Source organism: Oncorhynchus mykiss, chromosome 13 (assembly GCF_057628025.1).
Source record: "Oncorhynchus mykiss isolate SJ-2025 chromosome 13, ASM5762802v1, whole genome shotgun sequence".
Classification (NCBI taxonomy): Eukaryota; Metazoa; Chordata; class Actinopteri; order Salmoniformes; family Salmonidae; genus Oncorhynchus; species Oncorhynchus mykiss.
Window position 1 is genome coordinate 68,175,739 of NC_143034.1, and position 26,226 is coordinate 68,201,964.

Sequence of the window (26,226 nt, forward strand, 5' to 3'; positions counted from 1 at the left end):
AACTTAATTCTAGAGTTTAGACAGAGTATTTGTTGATTTAAATGAATTTGGGCCTAATATTAGGCCATGAAAGAGATGCATTTTTGAGATTAATGACACTGATTTTTCTATCATACATTCGTCTTTAGTTAGATCTTCAGCACATAAACTTTAGCATGAAGACACTGCCTCTGAGTTTTATTCCCTACCTTCCTCACCCAATTAACTCTTATTATTATTCTGGTGTGACCCTCCGAACGTGACACAAGAAGACACACTGACCATTGGCAAGAAGTACACGGGTTGATAATTGTTTATAACTACCCTTTCACAGAGGAACCCTATTTCTTTGAGGCCAGTCACAACAGCAGTCCCTTTGTCTAAACAGAAAGACATAATCAGATTTGTAGCAACTGAGGATAGAGAGGCCTTATATTTCAAAAAGGAAGTTACCTGCCTTGCCTTCACACACAGTGAATGTAGTGGTGATTTAGGTCTTGGTGGTGGTGAATGATATGACAGGCGCATGACGGTTGTCATCTGTCCACGGTTGTCATCTGTTGAAACACAGTTTCAGGGCCATTGAAGTAGATTGACAGGAAAGGGTATGGCTCACATCTGGATGATAACCCTTTTGCACCGCACAGTGCAGCCAAGCTGTGCTGCACTGGCCCAGTTCTGCATCAAACATACACTACAAGGGCCTCCCGAGTGGCGCAGTGGTCTAAGGCACTGCATCGAAGTGCTAGATGTGCCACTGGTTCACTGGTCCTGGTTCAAGTCCAGGCTCTGTCGCAACCGGACGTGACCGGGAGAGGGTTAAGAGAGGGTTTGGGCCGGCGGGGATGTTCTTGTCCCATTGCGCACTAGCGACTCCTGTGGCAGGGCGCAGTGCACACTGACACAGTGTTTCCTCCGACACACTGGCTGACCTTTGCCTCTCCCGAGTCCGTACAGGGGGTTGCAGCGATGGGACAAGACTGTAACTACCAATTGGATACCACGAAATTGGGGAGAAAAATGGGTGAAATAGCATACATGACCAAAAGTTTGTGGACACCAGCTCGTTGATCCATCTCATTCCAAAATCATCGGCATTAATATGCTGCAATAATAGCCTCCACTCTTCTGGGAAGGCTTTCCACTAGATGTTGGAACATTGCTGCGGGGACTTGCTTCCATTCAGTCATGAGAATTAGTGAGGTCAGGTGCTGATGTTGGGTGATTACTGCTCGCAGTCGGCATTTCAATTCCTAGCCCAAACCATGAATAACAGCCCCAGACTTTACAGTTGGCACTGTGCATTGGGGCATCCGCCATCCGCCAAAGCCAGATTCGTCTGTCGGACGGTGATGGGTGATTCATCATTCCAGAGAACGCATTTCCAGAGTCCAATGGGGGCGAGCTTGGCATTGCACATCTTAGCTTGTGTGTGGCTGCTTGGCCATGGAAACTCAGTTCATGAAGCTCCCGACGAACAGTTCTTGTGCTGACGTTGCTTCCAGAGGAAGGTCGGAACTCCGTAGTGAGTGTCAGTACTGTGAGAAGGAACCCAAACCGGCTGCGCGCGTGCATACATTTATTTTGAAATGCACAAGGTCCTCTACTCTGCCAATTAATCCACACATATAATGGCCAACTGATCGTTTCCCTCCTTTGTCTTCTTTGAACTTATATGGTGATTGGCGTCTAAACTTACCACGACGATCGACAACACAGTTCATCTTTCAATCACCCACGTGGGTATAACCAATGAGGAGATGGGAGAGGCAGGACTTGCAGCGCGATCTGCATCACAAATAGAACTGACTTCTATTTTAGTCCTTGTCAACGCAGATGCTTGTTGACGCGCGCACGAGCAGTGTGGGTGCAAAAATTTAATAATATAGATTTAAATATTTATTTTGCATCTTTGCGCATGTGACGTGAGCGGTGTAGTCAGGGTGTAAGACAGCGCTACAGTGAGACAGGATGGACAGCTGATCAACCTCGCAGTGGCAGACCATGTGTAACAACACCTACACAGGATCGGTACATCTGAACATCACACCTGCGGGACAGGTACAGGATGGCAACAACAACTGCCCGAGTTACACCAGGAATGCACAATCCCTCCATCAGTGCTCAGACTGTCCGCATTAGGCTGAGAGAGGCTGGACTGAGGGCTTGTAGGCCTGTTGTCTGGTGAGGACCTACCTTACATCACCAGCAACAACGTATGGGCACAAACCCACCGTCGCTGGACCAGACAGGACTGGCAAAATGTGCTCTTCACTGACGAGTTGCGGTTTTGTCTCACCATGGGTGATGGTCGGATTCGTGTTTGTTGTCGAAGGAATGAGCATCACACTGAGGCCTGTACTCTGGAGGTGGTGTGTCACAGCATCATCGGACTGAGCTTGTTTTCATTGCAGGTAATCTCAACGCTGTGCGCTACAGGGAAGACATCTTCCTCTCTCATGTGGTACCCTTCCTGCAGGTTCATCCTGACATGACCCTACAGCATGAAAATGCCACCAGCCATACTGTTCGCCACTGTTCTGCCATGGCCAGCAAAGAGCTCGGATCTCAATCCCATTGAGCATGTTTGGGACCTGTTGGATCAAAGGTTGAGGGCTAAGGCCGTTCCCGACAGAAATGTCTGGGAACTTGCAGGTGCCTTGGTGGAAGAGTGGGAAAATCTGGTGCATTCCATGAGGAGGAGATGCACAACAGGACTTAATGTAGCTGGTGGGCACACTGTTACTTTTGTTTTAGAATCTTATGTTCATACAAATATTTACACATGTTAAGTTTGCTGAAAATAAACGCAGTTGACAGTGAGAGAATGGGGTTACGAGGTAATTGAGGTACTACTGTATTTACATGTGGGTAGGGGTAAAAGTGACCAGGCAATCAGGATAGATAATAAGCAGAGTAGCGGCAGCGTGTGTGAAAGTGTTTTTCTACCCATTTTTTTTGGTATCCAATTGGTAGCTACATTGTCTCATCGCTGCAACTCCTGTACGGACTCTGGAGAGGTGAAGGTCGAGAGCCATGGGTCCCCCTAAACACGACCCAACAATCACACTGCTTCTTGACACAATGCCTGCTTAACCTGGAAGCCAGCTGCACCATTGAAACACCCTGCGACCGTGTCAGCGTGCATGCGCCCGGCCTGCCACAGGAGTCGCTAGATCGCGATGGGACAAGGACATCCCTGCTGGCCAAACCCTCGAACCAGGATCTCTAGTGGCACAGTTAGCAACTGCGATGCAGTGCCTTAGACCAATGCGCCACTCTGGAGGCCCGTGTGTTTGAGTGTCAGTGTGAGTGTGTGGGTAGAGTCTAGTGAGTGTGCATTGAGTCACTGCAAGAGAGTCTGCGCAATACAGTGTCCATGCAAGTAGTCCGGGTAGCCATTTGACTGACTGTTCAGCTTGTTGACTGTTCAGGAGCCTTTTGGTCCCAAACTTGGCGCTCCGGTACTGCTTGCCGTACGGTAGCAGAGTGAAGTCTAGGGCTTGGGTGGCTGGGGTCTTTGACAATTTCCAGGGCCTTCCTCTAACACTGCCTGGTTTAGAGGTCCTGGATGACAGGGAGCTTGGCCCCGGTGATGTACTGGGCCATCCGCACTATCCTCTGTAGCGCCTTGCGGTCGCATGCCAATCGGTGATGCAGCCAGTTCTCAATGATGCAGCTGTATAACTTTTTATGGATCTGAGAGCCCATGCCATATCTTTTTAGCCTCCTGAGGGGGAAGAGGCTTTGTTGTGCCTTCTTCACGACTGTGTTGCTGTGTGTGGACAATGTTAATTCCTTAGTGATGTGGACACCGAGGAACTTGAAGCTCTCCACCTGCTCCACTACAGCCCTGTCGAAGGGATGAAGACATGTTATTTTAGATGGGTGTGATAGGTGTGGGGTTGTTCATCTTAACACCCATAGTTCATCCCAATTTGCTCAACATTCCATTGAATTGGTATATTATAACCTTTTCCTGTCTGCCTGTCAAAGGCCCTCTCTGTTGAGGCAGTTCAAAAACATTTAAACAAGCATGTCCTGTCAACACTCACTAAAGAAACTAGGTACAACTGGTTTGGTGAGCGATTGTCAACAGTATACTTATTGCTTAGTGTTTTTTTTTCTCGTGTTTCTTTTCCCCCTCTCTTCTCATGTCCTCTATTGAGCTCAATGTCGTCATTCCCCAGTTGTCAGACTCAGTGTTTCTCAGAACCCGGGTTTAGGTTTTCTGATTGTGTTTGATACGTACAGTCTATACAAATACCGAGCTGAGTAACATCAAATTTCACTTCTCTTTTTTGCTAGTTTGATTTTCTTTGTTTACATTATGAACTGATGGTTATCTGGAGGTGAAAAGCCTCTGTGGATCAACTGTGTTTGGTAGGATTGCTCTGTCAAATATCCGTCAACACACCAAATACATTGATAAGCCTAGTTCAGAACCAGATAAATGTAGTAACTGAACATTTCTCTTTCTCTTTTTGTCTGTCCAGGTCCTGCTGTAGTTCTGGTCTGTATCCAGTCTCCTCTCTAAATGGCGATAGCACGCCAGTTTGGATTACTCTTGTGGAAGAACTACCTTCAGCAGGTGGGTGATGTAGGGAGAACTACCTTCAGCAGGTGGGTGGTGTAGGGACAACTACCTTCAGCAGGTGGGTGGTGTGGGGAGAACTACCTTCAGCAGGTGGGTGGTGTGGGGAGAACTACCTTCAGCAGGTGGGTGGTGTAGGGACAACTACCTTCAGCAGGTGGGTGGTGTAGGGACAACTACCTTCAGCAGGTGGGTGGTGTAGGGACAACTACCTTCAGCAGGTGGGTGGTGTAGGGACAACTACCTTCAGCAGGTGGGTGGTGTAGGGACAACTACCTTCAGCAGGTGGGTGGTGTAGGGACAACTACCTTCAGCAGGTGGGTGGTGTAGGGACAACTACCTTCAGCAGGTGGGTGGTGTAGGGACAACTACCTTCAGCAGGTGGGTGGTGTAGGGACAACTACCTTCAGCAGGTGGGTGGTGTAGGGACAACTACCTTCAGCAGGTGGGTGGTGTAGGGACAACTACCTTCAGCAGGTGGGTGGTGTAGGGACAACTACCTTCAGCAGGTGGGTGGTGTAGGGACAACTACCTTCAGCAGGTGGGTGGTGTAGGGACAACTACCTTCAGCAGGTGGGTGGTGTAGGGACAACTACCTTCAGCAGGTGGGTGGTGTAGGGACAACTACCTTCAGCAGGTGGGTGGTGTAGGGACAACTACCTTCAGCAGGTGGGTGGTGTAGGGACAACTACCTTCAGCAGGTGGGTGGTGTAGGGACAACTACCTTCAGCAGGTGGGTGGTGTAGGGACAACTACCTTCAGCAGGTGGGTGGTGTAGGGACAACTACCTTCAGCAGGTGGGTGGTGTAGGGACAACTACCTTCAGCAGGTGGGTGGTGTAGGGACAACTACCTTCAGCAGGTGGGTGGTGTAGGGACAACTACCTTCAGCAGGTGGGTGGTGTAGGGGATATTGAATGTAAATGTTCAGGGGGATGCTACAGTTAACCATCTGAATAAGATCTATAACTTTATTGTGAGTTGTACTTTGCAGAGAGTGAAATGTGTACAGTACTATTTAATAATAATAATACATGGGACTTATAGTGCTTTTCAAGGACCCAACATCACTTTACAATTGTAAGAAAAACAAAAAACAGGAGTGAAGACATCAGACTTAACAAAAACATGAATAAAGAGAGGGCTGGGCTCAAAGAAGGTAGAGTGTGATGTGTCAGTGTATAGGGAGGATTGGGGTTAGTATATAAACCTGGTTTAGGGTAAGCGGCGGGATTGGGGTTAGTATATAAACCTGGTTTAGGGTAAGCGGCGGGATTGGGGTTAGTATATAAACCTGGTTTAGGGTAAGCGGCGGGATTGGGGTTAGTATATAAACCTGGTTTAGGGTAAGCGGCGGGATTGGGGTTAGTATATAAACCTGGTTTAGGCTAAGCGGCGGGATTGGGGTTAGTATATAAACCTGGTTTAGGCTAAGGGGCGGGATTGGGGTTAATATATAAACCTGGTTTAGGCTAAGGGGCGGGATTGGGGTTAGTATATAAACCTGGTTTAGGCTAAGGGGCGGGATTGGGGTTAGTATATAAACCTGGTTTAGGCTAAGGGGCGGGATTGGGGTTAGTATATAAACCTGGTTTAGGGTAAGGGGCGGGATTGGGGTTAGTATATAAACCTGGTTTAGGGTAAGGGGAGGGATTGGGGTTAGTATATAAACCTGGTTTAGGGTAAGGGGCGGGATTGGGGTTAGTATTTAAACCTGGTTTAGGGTAAGGGGCAGGATTGGGGTTAGTATATAAACCTGGTTTAGGGTAAGGGGCGGGATTGGGGTTAGTATATAAACCTGGTTTAGGGTAAGGGGCGGGATTGGGGTTAGTATATAAACCTGGTTTAGGGTAAGGGGAGGGATTGGGGTTAGTATATAAACCTGGTTTAGGGTAAGGGGCAGGATTGGGGTTAGTATATAAACCTGGTTTAGGGCAAGGGACGCGATTGGGGTTAGTATATAAACCTGGTTTAGGGCAAGGGACGGGATTGGGGTTGCTGACAAACAGTGTCACAAGACTGTCTTGACCCATGTTTGTTCTAGCAGCCCCATTGTTCTATCAGTCCTTGGGGAAATCAATGTTTGCAGATAAATTCGGTCAATTCAGGAAGTGTTTCAATTTAAAACTTTTGAAGTAGCTTCTTTTCATTTAAATGAGAAATGATTGATAATATATGCAAATGTTTTTCTATTCATGAATTGGAATTTCAGTGTAGTTCCTGACTTCAATTCGAATCGACCCCAACTCTGCCTCCAACATTGATTTATCATGTGACAAGTTCATTTAGAGGTTAGCAATGGGACATGAAAGCCTGGTGCGTGTCTTGGCTGTTGTGTTGTTGCACTGAAACGTGTTAAGGTGGAGGTCAAAAAGTAGTCATTTAAAATCACCTTGCTGTCTTTTGTTTTCCAAATTCTATATTGATATGGTACCTTTGCCATCCCACCACAGTAACCAATAGGTTCCATGGTGTGGATGAATTGACAGATCTACAGTAGGTTTTAAAGACCAGTTCTTTAATTGACTGTTGTGAGTGATTAATATGTGATGGTTTGGTATAGCCACCTATCCAAACTCTGTCCTTTCACAAATCCTGGGCCAGTATTTGTCAAGTGTCTCAGAGTAGGAGTGATGATCTAGGATCAGTTGAGCCTTTTCGATAGTAATACATAAGATTACATGGACCTGATCCTAGATCAGCACTCCTACTTTGAGACTCTTTATGGATACGGTCTGACTACCCTCAGTCTTGATATATTGCCAAGCTTAATGCTGCATTGAAACAGTAGGTGGTGAAACACACTGGCCTGGGATATTTATTCACTGATGAAAGATTGAATTGAATGGTAAGTAAATACACTTCTCTAGTTTTTCTTGTGTGTATAAGACGTGCTGGTGTGTTTGAGTTTGTTTCTCAGTAGTTTGGGCTATTTATTAACGATAGCTTCTCACAATGGCTCTCATATCAAAGACTTAATCAAAACCCTTCACAAATCTGGGAGGGTGGTTGCATTATGAAACACACACACGACAATGTCACACCACAGTTTCTCGTGTTAGTGTGTGTAGCTGCTTCCATTTCCTGCTTTCTGCCTCCCTTTAAGATTGTTGTTTCATTACCATTAACCCACACTCCTGGAGACTCAATTGAGGCCAGGCAGGAAAAGGGTGTCTATCTTTGCCCCATCACAGAGACACTGCAGAGTGCATGGAAGGTTCATACCAGGTAACCAGGGATTGACCCAGAGAGAACTGCTCTGTAAAGGGGTCAACGTGGGTCACAGTCTGTATTCAAAAATGATCTCCAAGTAGGTGGAGTAGTAGGAGTGCTGATCTTAGATCAGGTGAAATTATGTCTATGTAATAGTATTCCTTTAGATCTAAAAGGCAACATTTATCCTATATTAGCACTCCTACTGTGAGACCATTGTTAATACAGACCCTAAAGTACATAGTTAGCTGACTATTGTTAATACAGACTAGAGGTCGACCAATTAATCGGAATTTTCAATGACGGCCTAGGAACGGTGAGTTAACTGCCTTGTTCAGGGGCAGAACAACAGATTTTCACCTTGCCAGCTCGGGGGATCCAATCTTGCAACCTTACAGTTAACTAGTCCAACTCAATAATGACCTGCCTCTCTCTCGTTGCACTCCACAAGGAGACTGACTGCCTGTTACACAAATGTAGTAAACCAAGGTAAGTTGCTAGCTAGCATTAAACTTATCTTATATAAAAAATATATATATCATAATCACTAGTTAACTACACATGGTTGATGATATTACTAGATATTATCTAGCGTGTCCTGCATTGCAATATAATCTGACTGAGCATGCAAGTATCTGACTGAGCAGTGGTAGGCAGAAGCAGGCGTGTAAACTTTCATTCAAACAGCACTTTCGTGCGTTTTGCCAGCATAAATAACATCTATTTAGTCTCATATAAATAATGAAACATGTTCAATTTGGTTTAAATAATGCAAAAACACAGTCTTGGAGAAGAAAGTAAAAGTGCAATATGTGCCATGTAAAAAAGCTAACGTTTAAGTTCCTTGCTCAGAACATGAGAACATATGAAAGCTGGTGGTTCAATATTCCCAGTTCTTCAATATTCCCAGTTAAAAAGTTTTAGGTTGTAGTTATTATAGGAATTATGACGTGTCGACTATTTCTCTCTATACCATTTGTATTTCATATACCTTTTGACTATTAGATGTTCTTATAGGCACTATAGTATTGCCAGCCTAATCTCGGGAGTTTATAGGCTTGAAGTCATAAATAGCGCTGCGCTTCAAGCGTTGGCAAACGCAGTAAAGTGTTGTTTGAATGAATGCTTACGAGCTTGCTGCTGCCTACCACCGCTCAGTCAGACTGCTCTATCAAATATCAAATCATAGACTTAATTATAATATAATAAACACAGTGTGTATTGATTATAATAAAGGCATTGATGTTTATGGTTGGGTACATTTGTGCAACGATTGTGCTTTTTTCGCAAATGCGCTTTTGTTAAATCCTCACCCATTTGGCGAAGTTGAAGTAGGCTGTGATTCGATGATAAATTAACAGGCACTGCATTGATTAAATGCAACGCAGGACAAGCTAGTTAACTACACATGGTTGATGATATTACTAGGTTAACTACTGATTATGTGAAGATTGATTGTTTTTTTATAAGATAAGTTTAATGCTAGCTAGCAACTTACCTTGGCTCCATGCAGCCACAAGGTCCTTTTGACGCTGCACTCGCGTAAACAGGTGGTCAGCCTGCTATGCAGTTTCCTCATGGATTGCAATGTAATGGCGTCCAAAAAGGCTGATTACTGATTTGTTATGAAAACTTGAAATCTTCCCTAATTAATCGGCCATGGCGATCGGTCGACCTCTAGTTACGAGGTACGGTGAAGTTGGAAAGTATTCACACCGCTTTACTTTTTCCACATTTTGTTACGTTACAATTTTATTATAAAATTGATTTAATTGTTTTTTCCCCTCATCAATCTACACCCAATACCCCATAATAACAAAGCAAAAACAGTTTTTTTTTTAGGAAAAACGGAATATCACATTTACAGAATTATTCAGACCCTTTACTCAGTACTTTGTTGAAGCATCTTTGGCAGCGATTACAGCCTCGGGTCTTCTTGGGTATGACACTACAAGCTTGGCACACCCATATTTGGGGAGTTTTTCACATTCTTCTCTGCAGAACCTCTCAAGCTCTGTCAGTTTGGATGGGGAGCGTCGCTGTATAGCAAATTTCAGGTCTTTCCAGAGACGTTCAATTGGGTTCAAGTCTGGGTTCTGGCTAGGCCTCTCAAGGACATTCAGAGATTTGTCCCAAAGCCACTCCTGCGTTGTCTTGGCTGTGTGTTTAGGGTCATTAACCTTTTGGAAGGTGAACCTTCCCCCCAGTCTGAGGTCCTGATCACTCCGGAGCAGGTTTTAATCAAGGATCTCTCTGTACTTTTCTTCTTTCATCTTTCCCTCCGTCCTGACTTGTCTCCCAGTCCATGCCGCTGAAAAACTTCCCCACAGCATGATGCTGCCACGACCATGCTTCACCCTAGGGATGGTGCCAGGTTTCCTCCAGACATGATGCTTGGCATTCAGGCCAAAGAGTTCAGTCTTGGTTTCATTGGAACAGGGAATCTTGTTTCTCATCTTTAGGTGCCATTTGTACATTTTTACTGAGGAGTGGCTTCTGTCTGTCCACTCTACCATAAAGGCCTGATTTGGTGGAGTGGTGCAGAGATGGTTGTCCTCCTGGAAGGTTATCCAATATCCACAGAGGAACTCTGGAGCTCTGTCAGTGACCATTGGGTTCCTGGTCACCCTCTGACCAAGGCCCTTCTCCCCCGATTGCTCAGTTTGGCCGGGCAGCCAGCTCTAGGAAGAGTCTTGGGGGTTCCAAACTTCTTCCATTTAGGAATGATGGAGGCCACTGTGTTCTTGGGAACCTTCAATGCTTTTGAAATGTTTTGGTACCCTTCCTCAGACATGTGCCTCAACACAATCCTGTCTCGGAGCTCTACGAACAATTCCTTCGACCTCATGGCTTGGTTTTTACTCTGACATGCACTGTCAACTGTGGGACCTTATATAGAAAGGTGTGTGCTCTGTAATTGAGGTAGATGCTGTATGTACATATAGGTAGGGATAAAGTGACTAGGCAACAGGATGGATAATAAACAGTAGCAGCAACCTATGTGACAAGTTGGTGCAATGGGTTCAATGCAGATTGTCCAGGTAGCAATTGGTTAACTATTTAGCAGTCTTTTGGCTTGGGGGTAGAAGTTGTTCAGGATTCTGTTGGTTCCAGACTTGGCGTGCGGTAGCAGAGCGAACAGTCTATCACTTGGGTGGCTGGAGTCTTTGACACTGCTTGATATAGAGGTCCTGGATGGCAGAGAGCTCGGCCCCAATGATGTACTGGACCGTACGCGCTGCCCTCTGTAGCACTTTGAGGTCGGATGCCAAGCAGTTACCATACCAAGCGGTGATGCAGCCAGTCAAGATGCTCTCTATGGTGCAGCTGTATACATGTTTGAGGGTTTGAGGGCCCATGCCAAATCTTTTCAGCCTCATGAGTGGGAAGAGGCGTTGTCGTGCCTTCTTCACGACTGTGTTGGTGTGTGTGGACCCTGATAATGTTTTAGTGATGTGGACACTGAGGAACTTGAAGTTCTCGACCCGCCCTGTCGATGTGGATGGTGTGGACAGGCCCTCTGTTTCCTTTTAGTCCAGGATCAGCTCCTTTTTCTTGCTGACATTGAGGGAGAGGTTGTTGTCCTGGCACCACACTGCCAGGTCGCTTACCTCCTCCCTGTAGGCTGTCTCCTCGTCGGTGATCAGGCCAACCACAGTTGTGTCGTCAGCAAACTTAATGATGGTGTTGGAGTCATGGGTGAAGAGTGAGTACAGGAGGGGAAAAAAGCAAATCCCACTGTTATTGCCTACCCTCACCACCTTGGGATGGCCTGTCAGGAAGATCAGCATCCAGTTGAAGAGGGAGGTGTGCAGTCCCAAGGTCCTGAGCTTAGTGATGAGCTTGGAGGGCACTGTTTTGTTAAGCGCTGAGCTGTAGTCAAGGTTGAAAATGTCAGTGAAGACACTTGCCAGCTCGTCAGCGCATGCTCTGAGCACGCAACCTGGTAATCCGTCTGAATGTTAACCTGTTTAAAGATCTTACTCACATCGGCTACAGAGAGCGTGATCATACAGATCCGGAGCAGCTGGTGCTCTCATGCATGGTTCAGTGTTGCTGGCCTCGAAGCGAGAATAGGAATGTAGCTCGTCTAGTAGGCTCACGTTAATCTTTGTAATCCATGATAGTTTGCAAGCCCTGCCACATCCGAGGAGCGTCCGAGCCGGCATAGTAGGATTCAATTTTAGTCCTGTTGTCTCAGTACCATCGCCAAGGGGACTCGGTGGCCCCATGAAACTGTCTCTCGGATACTGTTGTTCTCTATGGTACACACTCACTCTGTATGGCAATGTCTCCAGAAATATCTGTTTAGGTTCAGCCCTGACCTGTGAGAATGAGATGAGAGCATCTCCACTGTGATAACTGAACACTGTCCAAGCTGCTGCTTTCTCCAGTCACTGTACAAGGGGTGGCCTTCACATATCCTATGAGCAGAGGAACTTGTGAAATGCACCATATCTCTCCTATGAGCATTCAAATAATTGATGTCTCGACTCATCTGGTCAAATGGCAGCTTGGACATTTCATCTAACATTTAAATCACCAATTTTCTTCTGAAACTGTGGAAATGTACATTACAGTTCTGCTAATGGATAGTTTTTGTTTCACTCTGAGCCAACTCCGGTGTGTCAGAGGAGGTCACAGAGAGAATTCCTATTCGCTAGTAATCACTTTGATTTACTATCTACTGAGTCCAGGCTTTTGATGATTTAGGTGACGAATGTTCTGTCATGCACAGCTCACTGATCTTTCTCCCTCTCTTCTCTCCTCTTTCTAAAACCTTTGCCGACGTTCCTCTACCACTTTGTTTCTTTCCTCTGCCAATACATCCTTTCTCTCCCCCCTACAGAAGCGTCAGATCCTGGTGACTCTTGTAGAGATCGCCCTGCCCCTGCTCTTCTCGGGCATCCTCATCGTGCTGCGCGAGAACGTGCCCTTCAAGGACTACCCCAATGCCACGCTCTACCAGAGCTTCTCTGTGGATGGCCTGCAGTACCCACTGGACAACTACCATCACTACCAGTTGGCCTATGTGCCGGGCAACGCCAGTGTGGTGCGGCGGGTGGCAGAGGACGTGCAGCACAGCCTGGACCCCGTCATCAGTTCAGGTGAGTAAAGGAGAGAGTGTGAGGGCTGTGCTGCCCTACCAAGCAAAAATGATGTGATGATGATGATAATAATGATGATGATTTAGATGGGAACGGATGATGATGTTGAGTATGACTAAAACATCTGAAAAAAAGATGTTCCTCTGCTGGAGAAAACATACAGTCTTTATCATGAAAACAAGCTCTGTTCTGCCAGTGTAAGTACGTCCTACATTGAGAGGCCATCTCATAGACAGAAGATGGGGTTGGTCTGTCAAGTCTTTGTAGCCTGTGTCTGTCTGTGTTCTGTTGTGAGGTGACTGGGACCATATCTCTGTGCTGGTCACTGTGTCCTGCATGGAGTGGTAGCTTATAATGGATACAAAAATGGATGGAAAACCTATTGCAAATGTACAGTTTAGCTTGGGTTGCCCAGGTGTAGTCAGTGTGTCATTGTCTCGAACAGAGAACATTATTTACTTTGATGAGTTCAAGTTCATTTGGGGTTACAGCGTGTTTGTGTGACAGCTTGTTACTGCATCCTGTTCTGTGAATGATGATCTCTCCGCTGCCCTTAGCTGTTCAGAGGACAATTCTATTATTTAAGTCCAGATTTGTGAGATTCTATAAACATGGACCTGTAAAGATCATTGGCTATAGTGTTAAAGAAAGCCCTGAGCATTTGAAACCCAGTCACATACAATACTGTTACTGTAATGACCCTACTTTCTCTGGAAAGCAAAGCCCACATTGCCATTCATCGAATTGAATCAGTGCCACTGTAGGTAAATGATCTCTTCCTGTGGCTTGCATTTTGCCAATGACACTATGCTAGGCATTAGGGGTGGATGTTGCTGTTTCTGTAACCAGTGGCACAGCTTTGATACTGTAAAGGCAAATCTCTTTTCAATAGGAATCTACTATGTTATAGTTCAACCTGTTTCACTTTATGTGTTGTTGTACAGTTGTAGGCTGATCTATTCAATATGAATCTACAAATGTTGTTATAGTAGGCCAAGTAGCCTGTTATAGTAGGCCCAGTAGCCTGTTATAGTAGGCCCAGTAGCCTGTTATAGTAGGCCCAGTAGCCTGTTATAGTAGGCCCAGTAGCCTGTTATAGTAGGCCCAGTAGCCTGTAATAGTAGGCCCAGTAGCCTATGCCACTGCTTTGATGTTATTGCAGATATACAGGTAGCTGCCAAAAAAAAAAAAAATTGAAAGCAGGTGCTTCCATACAGGTGTGATTCCTGAGTTAATTAAGCAATGAATATCCCATCATGCTTAGGGGCATGTATAAAAATGCTGGGCAGGGAATTTATTTTGGCTACCATAGCTATGCCATCCATTTTGTCACCAAATCCCCTTATACCACCCACTGCGACCTGTATGTTCTAGTCGGCTGGCCCTCGCTACATATTCGTCGCCAGACCCACTGGCTCCAGTTCATCTATAAGTCTTTGCTAGGTAAAGCCACGCCTTATCTCAGCTGACTGGTCACGATAACAACACCCACCCGTAGCACGCGCTCCAGCAGGTATATCTCACTGGTCATCCCCAAAGCCCACACCTCCTTTGGCCACCTTTCCTTCCAGTTCTCTACTGCCAATGACTGGAACGAATTGCAAAAAATCGCTGAAGCTGGAGACCTATATTTCCCTCACTGACTTTAAACATCAGCTATCTGAGCAGCTAACCGATCGCTGCAGCTATACATAGCCCATCTGTAAATAGCCCACCCAATCTACCTAACTCATCACCATATTGATTTTATTTACTTTTCTGCTCTTTTGCACACTAGTATTTCTACTTGCACATCATCATCTGCTCATCTATCACTCCTGTGATTAATTTTCTAAACTGTAATTACTTCGCTACTATGGCCTATTTATTGCCTCACCTCCTCATGCCATTTGAACATACTGTTTTTAGACTTTTTTCCTCTATTGTATTATTGACTGTATGCTTGTTTGTTCCATGTGTAACTCTGTTGTTTGTCGCACTGCTTTGCTTTATCTTGGCCAGGTCGCAGTTGCAAATGAGAACTTGTTCTCAACTAGCCTACCTGGTTAAATAAAGGTGTTCTCAACTGACCTACCTAGTTAAATAAAGGTGTTCTCAACTAGCCTACCTGGTTAAATAAAGGTGTTCTCAACTGTCCTACCTGGTTAAATAAAGGTGTTCTCAACTAGCCTACCTGGTTAAATAAAGGTGTTCTCAACTAGCCTACCTGGTTAAATAAAGGTGTTCTCAACTGTCCTACCTAGTTAAATAAAGGTGTTCTCAACTGTCCTACCTAGTTAAATAAAGGTGAAATAAAAATATAAAAAATAGGATGGCAATGCCCCCATCCACAGGGCACAAGTGGTCACTGAATGGTTCGATGAGCATAAAAACGAACCATATGCCATGGCTGTCTCAGTCACCAGATATTTTTTTAAATTGTATTTATTTATTTCACCTTTATTTAACCAGGTAGGCTAGTTGAGAAAAAGTTCTCATTTGCAACTGCGACTTGGCCAAGATAAAGCATAGCAATTTGACACATACAACAACGCAGAGTTACACATGGAATAAACAAAACATACAGTCAATAATACAGCAGAAAAAAGAAAACAAAGTCTATATACAAGGAGTGCAAATTAGGTAAGATAAGGGAGTTAAGGCAATAAATAGGCCATAGTGGCAAAATAATTACAATTAAACACTGGAGTGATAGATGTGCAGAAGATGAATGTGCAAGTAGAGATACTGGGGTGCAAAGGAGCAAGATAAATAAATACAGTATGGGGATGAGGTAGATAGATGGGCTATTTACAGATGGGATATACCTGCTGTTTGCGTGCTACGAGTGGGTGCTGCTATGGTGACCAGTGAGCTGAGATAAGGCGGGGCCTTACCTAGCATGAGGGTCAACCAACGAGAGCGTTCAGGTCGCAGTGCTGGGTAGTATATGGGGCTTTGGTGATAAAACGGATGGCACTGTGATAGACTGCATCCAATTTGTTGAGTAGTGTTTGAGGCTATTTTATAGATGATATCGCTGAAGTCGAGGATCGGTAAGATGGTCAGTTCTACAAGGGTATGTTTGGCAGCATGAGTGAATGATGCTTTGTTGCGATATAGGAAGCCAATTCTAGATTTAATTTTGGATTGGAGATGCTTAACGTGAGTATGGAAGGAGAGTTTACAGTCTAACCAGACACCTAGGTATTTGTAGTTGTCCACGTATTTTAAGTCAGAGCCGTCCAGAGTAGTGATGCTGCCAATAAGAATGTGGTGATTGACAGAGTCGAAAGCCTTGGCCAGGTCGATGAATACGGCTGCACAGTAATGTCTCTTGTCGATGGCGGTCATGATATCGTTTAGGACCTTGAGCGTGAATGAGGTGCACCCATGACCATCTCTGAATCCAGATTGCATAGCGGAGAAGGTACAGTAGGATTCGAAATGGTCGGTCATCTGTTTGTTAACTTGTCTTTCGAAGACCTTAGACAGGGTAGGATAGATATAGGTCGGTAGCAGTTTGGGTCTAGAGTGTCACCCACTTTGAAGAAGGGGATGACCACAGCAGCTTTCCAATCTTTGGGAATCTCAGACGATACGAAAGAGAGGTTGAACAGGCTAGTAATAATTTTGGCAGAGAATTTTAGAAAGAGAGGGTCCAGATTGTCTAGCCCGGCTGATTTGTAGGGGTCCAGATTTTGCAGCTCTTTCAGAACATCAGCTATCTGGATTTGGGTGAAGGAGAAATGGTGGGGGATATCAACCCAATTGAACACTTATGGGATATTCTGGAGCGGTGCTTGAGACAGCGTTTTCCATCAACAAAACACCAAATGATGGAATTTCTCGATGAAGAACAGTGTCTCATCCCTCCAATAGTGTTCCAGACACTTGTAGAATGTATGCCAAGGTGCATTGAAGCTGTTCTGGCTCATGATGGCCCAACTCTCTATTTGGTTGGTGTTTCCTTTATTTTGGCAGTTACATGTCTTCTCATTTATGCAGTATAACTGAATGTTGTTGTGGTAGTAAAGCACGTACCACGATGCAGTATAACTGAATGTTGTTGGGGTAGTATCGCATGTACTGCTGCCCTGGTGTTATTGTAGGCTCGCATACCAGCCTCAGCTGTCCTGGGAATACTGGTTCGTCCAGAAATGGCACCTGACTCCTCAGGCAACATGTAAGGGCCAGTCTCTTCACTATCTTATTCAGATGGGGAGGCGGGGGAGATGGAGAGGAGCTCACCCCTGTAGCCTGTCAGTCTGGTGCGGCTGGACGGATGGGCGCACACACACACACACACACACACACACACACACACACTGAGATCAACGCTCTGAATAATTTAGATTGTGAGAGGAGGGGGAAGGGAGCGGTCACTATGGAGGTTTAGAATGTCATGCATGTAGAATAACTCTCAACAGGGTATGACGCGTTAAAATGTATGCACATCTTGTAATACATTATACAAATACACTTTCAGCAATTATACGGAGTTCATAGAAGGATATCAATCAATTTATATAAATAAATTAGGCCCTAATCTATGCATTTCACATCACTTGGCAGGGGCGCAGCTGTGGGTGTGCCCACCCACTGGGGAGTTTTTCCCCACAAAAGGGCCCCTCTCAGACGATCCCGAAAGGTGAAGAAGAGGATGTGGAAGTCCTGGGCTGGTGTGGTTACACGTGATCTGAGTTTGTGAGGCCGGTTGCCAAATTCTCTAAAATGACATTGGAGGTGGCATATGGTAGAGAAATTAACATTAAATTATCTGGGAATAGCTCTGCTGGACATTCCTGAAGTCAGCATGCCAATTGCATGATCCCTCAACTTGAGACATCTGTGGCATTGTGTTGTGTGACAACTTTGGTGGCCTTTTTTTGTGTGCCCCCAGCACAAGGTGCACCTGTGTATTGATCATGCTGTTTAATCAGCTTCTTGATAAGCTGCTGCTGTCAGGTGGATGGATTTTCTTGGCAAAGGAGAAATGCTCACATGTAAACAAATTTGAGAAATAAGCTTTTTGATGAACATTTCTGTGATTTAAAAAAAAAATGCAGCTCATTAATCATGGGACCAACACTTTACATGTTGCATTTATATTTTTCTTCAGTATAGAATCAATATGAAAAAGGGACAGGAAAAAATAAATAAACTCAGCAAAAAAAGAAACATTCCTTTTTCAGGATTTTGTCTTTCAAAGATAATTTGTGAAAATCCAAATAACTTCACAGATCTTTATTGTAAAGGGTTTAAACACTGTTTCCCATGCTTGTTCAATCAACCATAAAGAATTAATGAACATGCACCTGTGGAACGGTCGTTAAGACACTAACAGCTTACACACAGTAGGCAATTAAGTTCACAGTTATGAAAACTTAGGACAGGCCTTTCTATTGACTCTGAAAAACACCACAAAAAAAGATGCCCAGGGTCTCTGCTCATCTGCGTGAACGTGCCTTAGGCATGCTGCATGCATGAGGCATGCGTGCCCAGGGCAATAAATTGCAATGTCCGTACTGTGAGACGCCTAAGATTGCGCTACAGCGGATCGTCCTTGTAGTGGCAGAGGATCGGTACATCCGAACATCACACCACACTTTCTACTGACTCTGAAAAACACCAAAAGAAAGATGCCCAGGGTCCCTGCTCATCTGTGTGAATGTGCCTTAGGCATGCTGCAAGGAGGCATGAGGACTGCAGATGTGGCCAGGGCAATAAATTGCAATTTCCGTACTGTGAGACGCCTAAGACAGCGCTACAGGGAGACAGACAGACAGCTGATCGTCCTCGCAGTGGCAGACCATGTGTAACAACACCTGCACAGGATCGGTACATCCAAACATCACACCTGCGGGACAGGTACAGGATGGCAACAGCAACTGCCTGAGTTACACCAGGAACGCACAATCCCGCCATCAGTGCTCAGACTGTCTGCAATAGGCTGAGAGAGGCTGGACTGAGGGCTTGTAGGCCTGTTGTAAGGCAGGTCCTCACCAGACATCACCGGCAACAACGTCGCCTATGGGCACAAACCCACCGTTGCTGGACCAGACAGGACTGGCAAAATGTGCTCTTCACTGACGAGTCGCGGTTTTGTCTCACCAGGGGTGATGGTCGGATTCGTGTTTGTTGTCGAAGGAATGAGCATCACACTGAGGCCTGTACTCTGGAGGTGGTGTGTCACAGCATCATCGGACTGAGCTTGTTGTCATTGCAGGTAATCTCAACGCTGTGCCTTACAGGGAAGACATCCTCCTCCCTCATGTGGTACCGTCCTGCAGGCTCATCCTGACATGACAATGCCACCAGCTATACTGCTCATTCTGAGCATGATTTCCTGTTCTGCCATGGCCAGCGAAGAGCCTGGATCGCAATCATATTTAGCACATCTGGGACCTGTTGGATCGGAGGGTAAGGGCAAATGTTTGGGTCCTTGCAGGTGCCTTGATGGAAGAGTGGTGTAACATCTAACAGCAAGAAGTGGCAAATCTGGTGCAGTCAATGAGGAGGAGCTGGTGGCAGCAGATACTGACTGCTACTTTTGATTTTGACCTGTTTTAGAGTGAGAGAGCCTATGTGTGTGTGTGGGCCTGAATACCAGTGCTACAGATAAGATTAACAGAGTATGTTGAAATCTATGGGAGCGGTAGGCAAATCTATAAATTAATGGAAAACATATTTTGAGCTCAAGATATGATATTGATTGTTTTCTGTGACTGGAACACGGGGTGAAAGTGAGGCTTATTTCACAACTTCACTGTGTCTATATCATGCCACTGTTAAATGAGCCTGTTGTGTTTTCAGCTGGCTTTCAAACCAGGGTAGTACAGACAGAGGATCTGTCTGTCTTTGCCTGTGTGACTGTTCTGTTCCTGCCACTTGTTTCTCTTCTTACTGTATGTCTCCATGTCAACTGGTAGAATTCACAAGGTTAATTAAGGATCCGCCACTTTTTTAAAATTTTTGCCCAAAATGACTTACCCAAATCTAATTGCCTGTAGTTCAGGCCCAGAAGCAAGGATATTCTTGGTACCATTTGAAATGAATCGCTTTAAAGTTTGGAAATGTGAAAGGAATGTAAGAGAATATAATACAATAGATCTGGTAAAACCAAAGGAGAGTTCAAAGGAGAGTCGTTGTGAAAAATTGGTAGACATGACGTGGGATTTTGTCACTTCAACTAACGTTCTCTCTCTCTCTCTCTCTGTTTGCCCCATCAGTGCATGGGTTTGAGACAGAGGAGCAGTTTGAGGACTTTGTGAGGAAGGACCCTCAGGCTCGGAAGGTTCTGGCTGCTGTGGTGTTTGAGCACTCCTTCACTCACGATGATGAGCCACTGCCCCAACAGGTTGGTTTAATAGTGTATTCATATAGCTTGTATTGCACTTAGGGCTGACCCCAATTAGTCGCCTGGTCGATTGTTTGGTCGATAGGCTGTTGATCGTCCGAGGTTTTCATTTTTTGTCGAGCAGTAGCAAATATATATGCCTTTGGACAGTATTCAGACCCCTTGACTTTTTCCACATTTTGTTACGTTACAGCCTTATTTTAAAGTGCATTAAAAAAAATCCAATCTACAGACAATACCCCATAATGTCAGTGAAAATAGGTTTTTAGACTTTTTTGCAACTGTATTAAAAATGAAAAAACAGAAATACCATATTTACATAAGTGTTCAGACCCTTTGCTATGAGACTAAAAATGTTGCTCCGGTACATCCTGTTTCTACAACTTGATTGTGGTAGATTCAATTGATTGGACATAATTTGGAAGGGCACACACCTGTCTACAGGTAAAAAAGTATTTAGTCAGCCACCAATTGTGCAAGTTCTCCCACTTAAAAAGATGAGGCCTGTAATTTTCATCATAGGTACACTTCAACTATGACAGACAAAATTAGGAAAAAATAAAATCAATCAAATACATGTTTAATGAATTTATTTGCAAATTATGGTGCCACCAGAGACTCTGGGTTCGCGCCCAGGCTCTGTCGCAGCCGGCTGCGACCGGGAGGTAATTCACAGAAATGCATAACAAACAGTAGATATGGTTACAAGGAAATGATAGGAGAATGTGCCCTAGTGGGCTAAACCGGCATGGCGGCTTGTTAGTGGGGGGTCAGCTGAGGAGACACTATAGAGTTGAATATTATAACAATTGAAATTCTAATCCTTTGCACATGAACACTCACTTATTCGGGAACAATTGCAATCAATATATATATTTTCGCTCAGTGTGTCGTCGGGATCTCTGTTGAAAAGTTAGTTTCTGTTGGAGAGTCTGTCTGCCCTCTCTCTCTCTCTGTCGTGGTTAGAATGAATAGTTCAGAGTGACATTCATTCATGTCGTTATAGAATAGATGTTTCGCCGGTTGTCGGTCTTTGTGTTCAATGATAGCCAATTCCTAGCTGCAGACTAGTAATTAATATCAAAGACTTGTTCTTATTCTGTCGGTATCGATAGTCTAAGAGTTTAACCACGTGGGATGGTTAAAAGATTCAGCCATCTACTAAAACCTTAGCTTATACTCAGGTTTATGGTCTCTACTCAAACCTTGGCACTCTCGTGGTAAGCTGGTCTGCAACCTTTAGCCCTCTCGTTATCGAGGTAAGCTGGTCTGGCGATAGAAAACCCGGGTGAGGGATTTATACGGAAGAGCAGAAAAGGGCCTGTCCCATGACGCCAGACCATAACTGTGCTCATGGGCGGTCCTCTGATTTAGTTAAACTCCAAAGGGAATTGGAGTTTCCTTCATTAAACAGTCCAAATTCACATTACACAATTTCACAAACATTTCCATCCTCACTCATTCATTTTATACAACAATTAAATGTAAGCCTCATAACTGAGGCTATTTTATAAACAGCGTTATGGTAATGTGGCCATATTGTCTTTCATGAGTTTCACAAAATTGTACCAAACGCACCAGTTCGTAGTTGGATTCTTCACCGATCTTTCATACCTTCTCCAGAACATAAATGTTGTTCGGTTCTCCAGTTCTGTGAGGTGGAAGAAATTCCTTTGTTCTCTCTATGACACTCACTCTCCATCTATACTGTGGCCATGAGGAGATAATCTCCTCCAGGAATTTACAACCTGCAGTTGCAGCAGCCTGAGTGGAGGAGACAGAGAGAGGGGGATGGTGCTCGCTATACCCAAAGAGGGCAACGTCATGACACACTCTAGACCCAAACTGCTACCGACCTATATCTATCCTACCCTGCCTTTCTAAGGTCTTCGAAAGCCAAGTTAACAAACAGATCACCGACCATTTCGAATCCCACCGTACCTTCTCCGCTATGTAATCTGGTTTCCGAGCTGGTCATGGGTGCACCTCAGCCACGCTCAAGGTCCTAAACGATATCATAACCGCCGTTGATAAGAGACAATACTGTGCAGCTGTATTCATCGACCTGGCCAAGGCTTTCGACTCCGTCAATCACCACATTCTTATTGGCAGACTCTTACTGCCAAACATATCCTTGTGACCATCCTACCGATCCTTGACTTCGGCGATGTCATTTACAGGATAGCCTCCAACACTCTACTCAGACTGCATCCAATTTGCTTTCACAGTGCCATCCGTTTTGTCACCAAAGCCCCATATACCACCCACCACTGCGACCTGTATGCTCTCGTTGGCTGGCCCTCGCTTCATATTCGTCGCCAAACCTACTGGCTACAGGTCATTTTTAAGTCTATGCTATGCCTTATCTCAGCTCATCTCAGCTCACTGATCACCATAGCAACACCCACCCGTAGCACACGCTCCACAAGGTATACTTCACTGGTCACCCCAAGCCAATTCCTCTTCGGCCACCTTTCCTTCCAGTTCTCTGCTGCCAATGACTGGAATAAACTGCAAAAATCACTGAAGTTGGAGACTCATATCTTCCTCACTAGCTTTAAGCACCAGCTGTCAGAACAGCTCACAGATCACTGCACCTGTACATAGCCCATCTGTGAATAGCCCATCCAACTACCTCATCCCCATACTGTTATTTATTTTATTTATTTTGCTCCTTTGCACCCCAGTATCTCTACTTGCACATTCATCTTCTGCACATCTATCACTCCAGTGTTTAATTGCTATATTGTAATTATATTGCCACTATGGCCTATTTATTGCCTTACTTCTCTTCTCCTACCTCATTTGCACACATTGTATATAGACTTTTTCTATTGTATTATTGACTGTATGCTTGTTTTGTTTATTCCATGTGTAACTCTGTGTTATTGTTTGTGTCGCACTGCTATGCTTTATCTTGGCCAGGTCGCAGTTGTAAATGAGAACTTATTCTCAACTGGCCTGGTTAAATAAAGGTGAAATAAAAAATAAATAACAGTATGTGTGTGACCAGTCAGCTTCACTGTACTATAACCTAGGGTGAGCACATTTTAAAATGGCCAAAAGCGGGACAATGGTATGATTTTATGGGACATTCGTGGGACAGTGTAGCCTACACCTGAATCATTTTTCCACACACAGGCACACACATCTCCCTACCGCAGCACCGAGTGAACTAATTGAAGTGTACCTTGCCTACACTTTTTTCCTCAAACAAAATCTGGGAATATTTTGCCAAGGAATCATTGCTGGTTTGTCTTAGGGAATGTTTAACAGTTAGGAAGAGAGACTTTTAAAACGGTATTGAATGAAGTAGCAGCAAATATGTTGGATGAGCAACTAATGAGCATGTTTGCCAAAATGACCTTATATCTTTGTCTAATATGACTATTTACTGACATTAGTAGCTCTTCATTACACACATTTTTTGTTAGTAGTTAATGAACAGTCCTCCAAGTTTAGCTGGAATTTAGCCTGAAAGGTTTTGACAAATGTGATTGGTTGATGATATGACATTGGCCTATGTCTCTTCTTGTGTTGCGCATAATATCAGATCTCAACAACGATTGGACTGAAATACAAGACAAATGTACCTTTTTTCTAAATTAGTGATGTTTTCATTTGTTGGTAAAATGCGGGACATGATTGTTTGGTTGTGGGACGAAAGGCCAAAATGCAGGACTGTCCCGCACAATCTGGGACATGTGGTCACCCTAATTGAACCTTGAACCTTGAACCCTGAATCAGCTCTTTGTTTACATATGAAAGCATCTGGTTCTCACTGACGGTATTATTGCCCCTCATTCAAATACAATAATCCTGGAGTCACCTGCAGTCCAGCCAAATCCTTGACATGCTAACCTTTAACCACACTTTAGTATTTCCTCCTGGTTTGAGGCTATACAGAACGTTTGCATCTGAGAATGCTCTTGAGCCAAAAGGGGTTGCCTATAGAGACATAAATATTCTACAGAAATGACCTAAATGGACAGAAAGCGGCAGACCTCGACACACCAAAAGCTAAAGCTCCACATTTTTTTTTTTTTTACCTGTGCAGCGGGAATGACCTGCTGGAAGGAAGTCAGGAAAAAGAGATGAGAATTCCGTGGTTGGGTTGATGGACACCATCCTCCCTATGGAGATTTAACTCTGTCACCCTCTCCCTGTGTCAGTGGAATGTGTTGGTGTGTGGTGGGCAGAGAGGTAGATAGATGGTGGTGGATCAATATATGTAATCTGATCTTTCACATCTACAAAAAGAATCTACTCTTCCAGTTGTTCATAATCTTTCTCTCTTTACTCTCTCTATTTCTTTCTCTCCCTCCCTCCTCTCCTCCTCCTATCCCCTACAGGTCAGCTACCACCTGCGGTTCAGCTTTAGTCCACGTAATGCCCCGGCCAAGGAGAAGTCTGAGCTGAACATCAACAATGACTTTGACTGGCACACCCTCAACTTGTTCCCCCTCTTCCAACTGCCCGGGCCCAGGGAGCAGTACGACCTCCAGGGGGGCACGCCTGGTGAGCCTGTACCCTAACCCTAATTGTAACTCTAAACTTAACACTTAAGCTTAACATAGCCTTTGTACTCACAATGGAGAATGTTCCTTGTTCTACTATCCTTGAGGGGACTTTGAGGGATTTCCGGCACCCGTGAGGATAATAATAATTAGATATATATACACACACATAAACACAGTCTCAGGCTTCATATGTTTGTGTTTGCCTGTTCATATTGCCTGTGTACATGTTAAGACGGATTACTGATAAGACAGGCAGAGCGAAGAGAGAGAGATAGTGAGGGAAAGGGTTGAAAGACAAGGGTGGTGATAGGGGGAGGGAGGGAACTAGACATGAAATGGGAATGATAAATTCAGAGTGAGGCAGAGGGAATTGGAGAGAAGGGTGTCAAAGTATTTTTATGGGTGACCGTCCATTCCAATCATTTCTGTAATAAAAATATTTTGACTTGGCAATCCTGATTATTTTACAGGGCAGAGGAGCAATATAATATTTATAATATTTAAAAGATAAGTACACCATTATACACTCACTGGATGAGAACTCCAGGGTTGTGTTCATTAGGCACCAAACGGACTGAAACAGGGAGGAACTCTCTGGACTGGTCCAATAAGAAATACTCCTTTTTGTGTTCCGTTGCAAAACATATTCAGTTGCGTGCCCTAATGAACGCCACCCTGATCTGTCATCCATGTTGGTTAATCAGACATTATTGACAGTGAATCTTTTCAAGCATAAACACAGTAAATATAGTAAACAAACACCAAGTGTTTCTGCAGGCTCCTTCGGGAACAGTGGATCAGAGCCAGATACGAGAGGAAGGATTTTGTGTGTTTGGAGAGACTGTAGCTGTCTGAAGTAGAGGTCGACCGATTATGAATTTTCAACGCCGATACCGATACTGATTATTGGAGGACCAAAAAAGCCGATACCGATTAATCAACCGATTTAAAATAAATAATAAAGAAATAAAAAAAATATGTATTTGTAATAATGACAATTACAACAATACTGAATTAACACTTATTTTAACTTAATATAATACATCAATAAAATCAATTTAGGCTCAAGTAGATAATGAAACATGTTCAATCAAACAAAGTGTTGGAGAAGAAAGTAAAAGTGCAATATGTGCTATGTAAGAAAGCTAACGTTTCAGTTCCTTGCTCAGAACATGAGAACGTATGAAAGCTGGTGGTTCCTTTTAACACGAGTCTTCAATATTCCCAGGTAATACGTTTTAGGTTGTAGTTATTATAGGACTATTTCCCTCTATACCATTTGTATTTCATTAACCTTTGACTATTGGATGTTCTTATAGGCCCTTTAGTATTGCCAGTGTAACAGTATAGCTTCCGTCCCTCGCCTCGCTCCTCCCTGGGCTCAAACCAGCAACACAACGACAACAGCCACCACATCGAAGCAGCGTTACCCATGCAGAGCAAGGGAAACAACCACGCCAAGGCTCAAAGCGAG

The 26,226-nt window shown here is 44.4% G+C and overlaps 1 protein-coding gene across 2 annotated transcripts in view; it reads left to right on the forward strand.

Moving 5' to 3' along the window:
• abca3b (ATP binding cassette subfamily A member 3b) overlaps positions 1-26,226 on the forward strand; it is an 84,693-nt gene that overhangs the window by 796 nt on the left and 57,671 nt on the right. The window contains exons 2-5 of one of the 2 annotated variants that reach the window (XM_090197342.1): positions 4,476-4,570; positions 12,635-12,893; positions 20,105-20,232; positions 24,585-24,750. In XM_090197342.1, coding sequence (XP_090053468.1) covers positions 4,517-4,570; positions 12,635-12,893; positions 20,105-20,232; positions 24,585-24,750 — 607 coding nt within the window. In that variant the 5' untranslated portion in view covers positions 4,476-4,516. Of the gene's footprint in view, positions 1-4,475; positions 4,699-12,634; positions 12,894-20,104; positions 20,233-24,584; positions 24,751-26,226 lie in introns of both variants that reach the window. The other variant, XM_090197343.1, reaches the window with a different exon arrangement.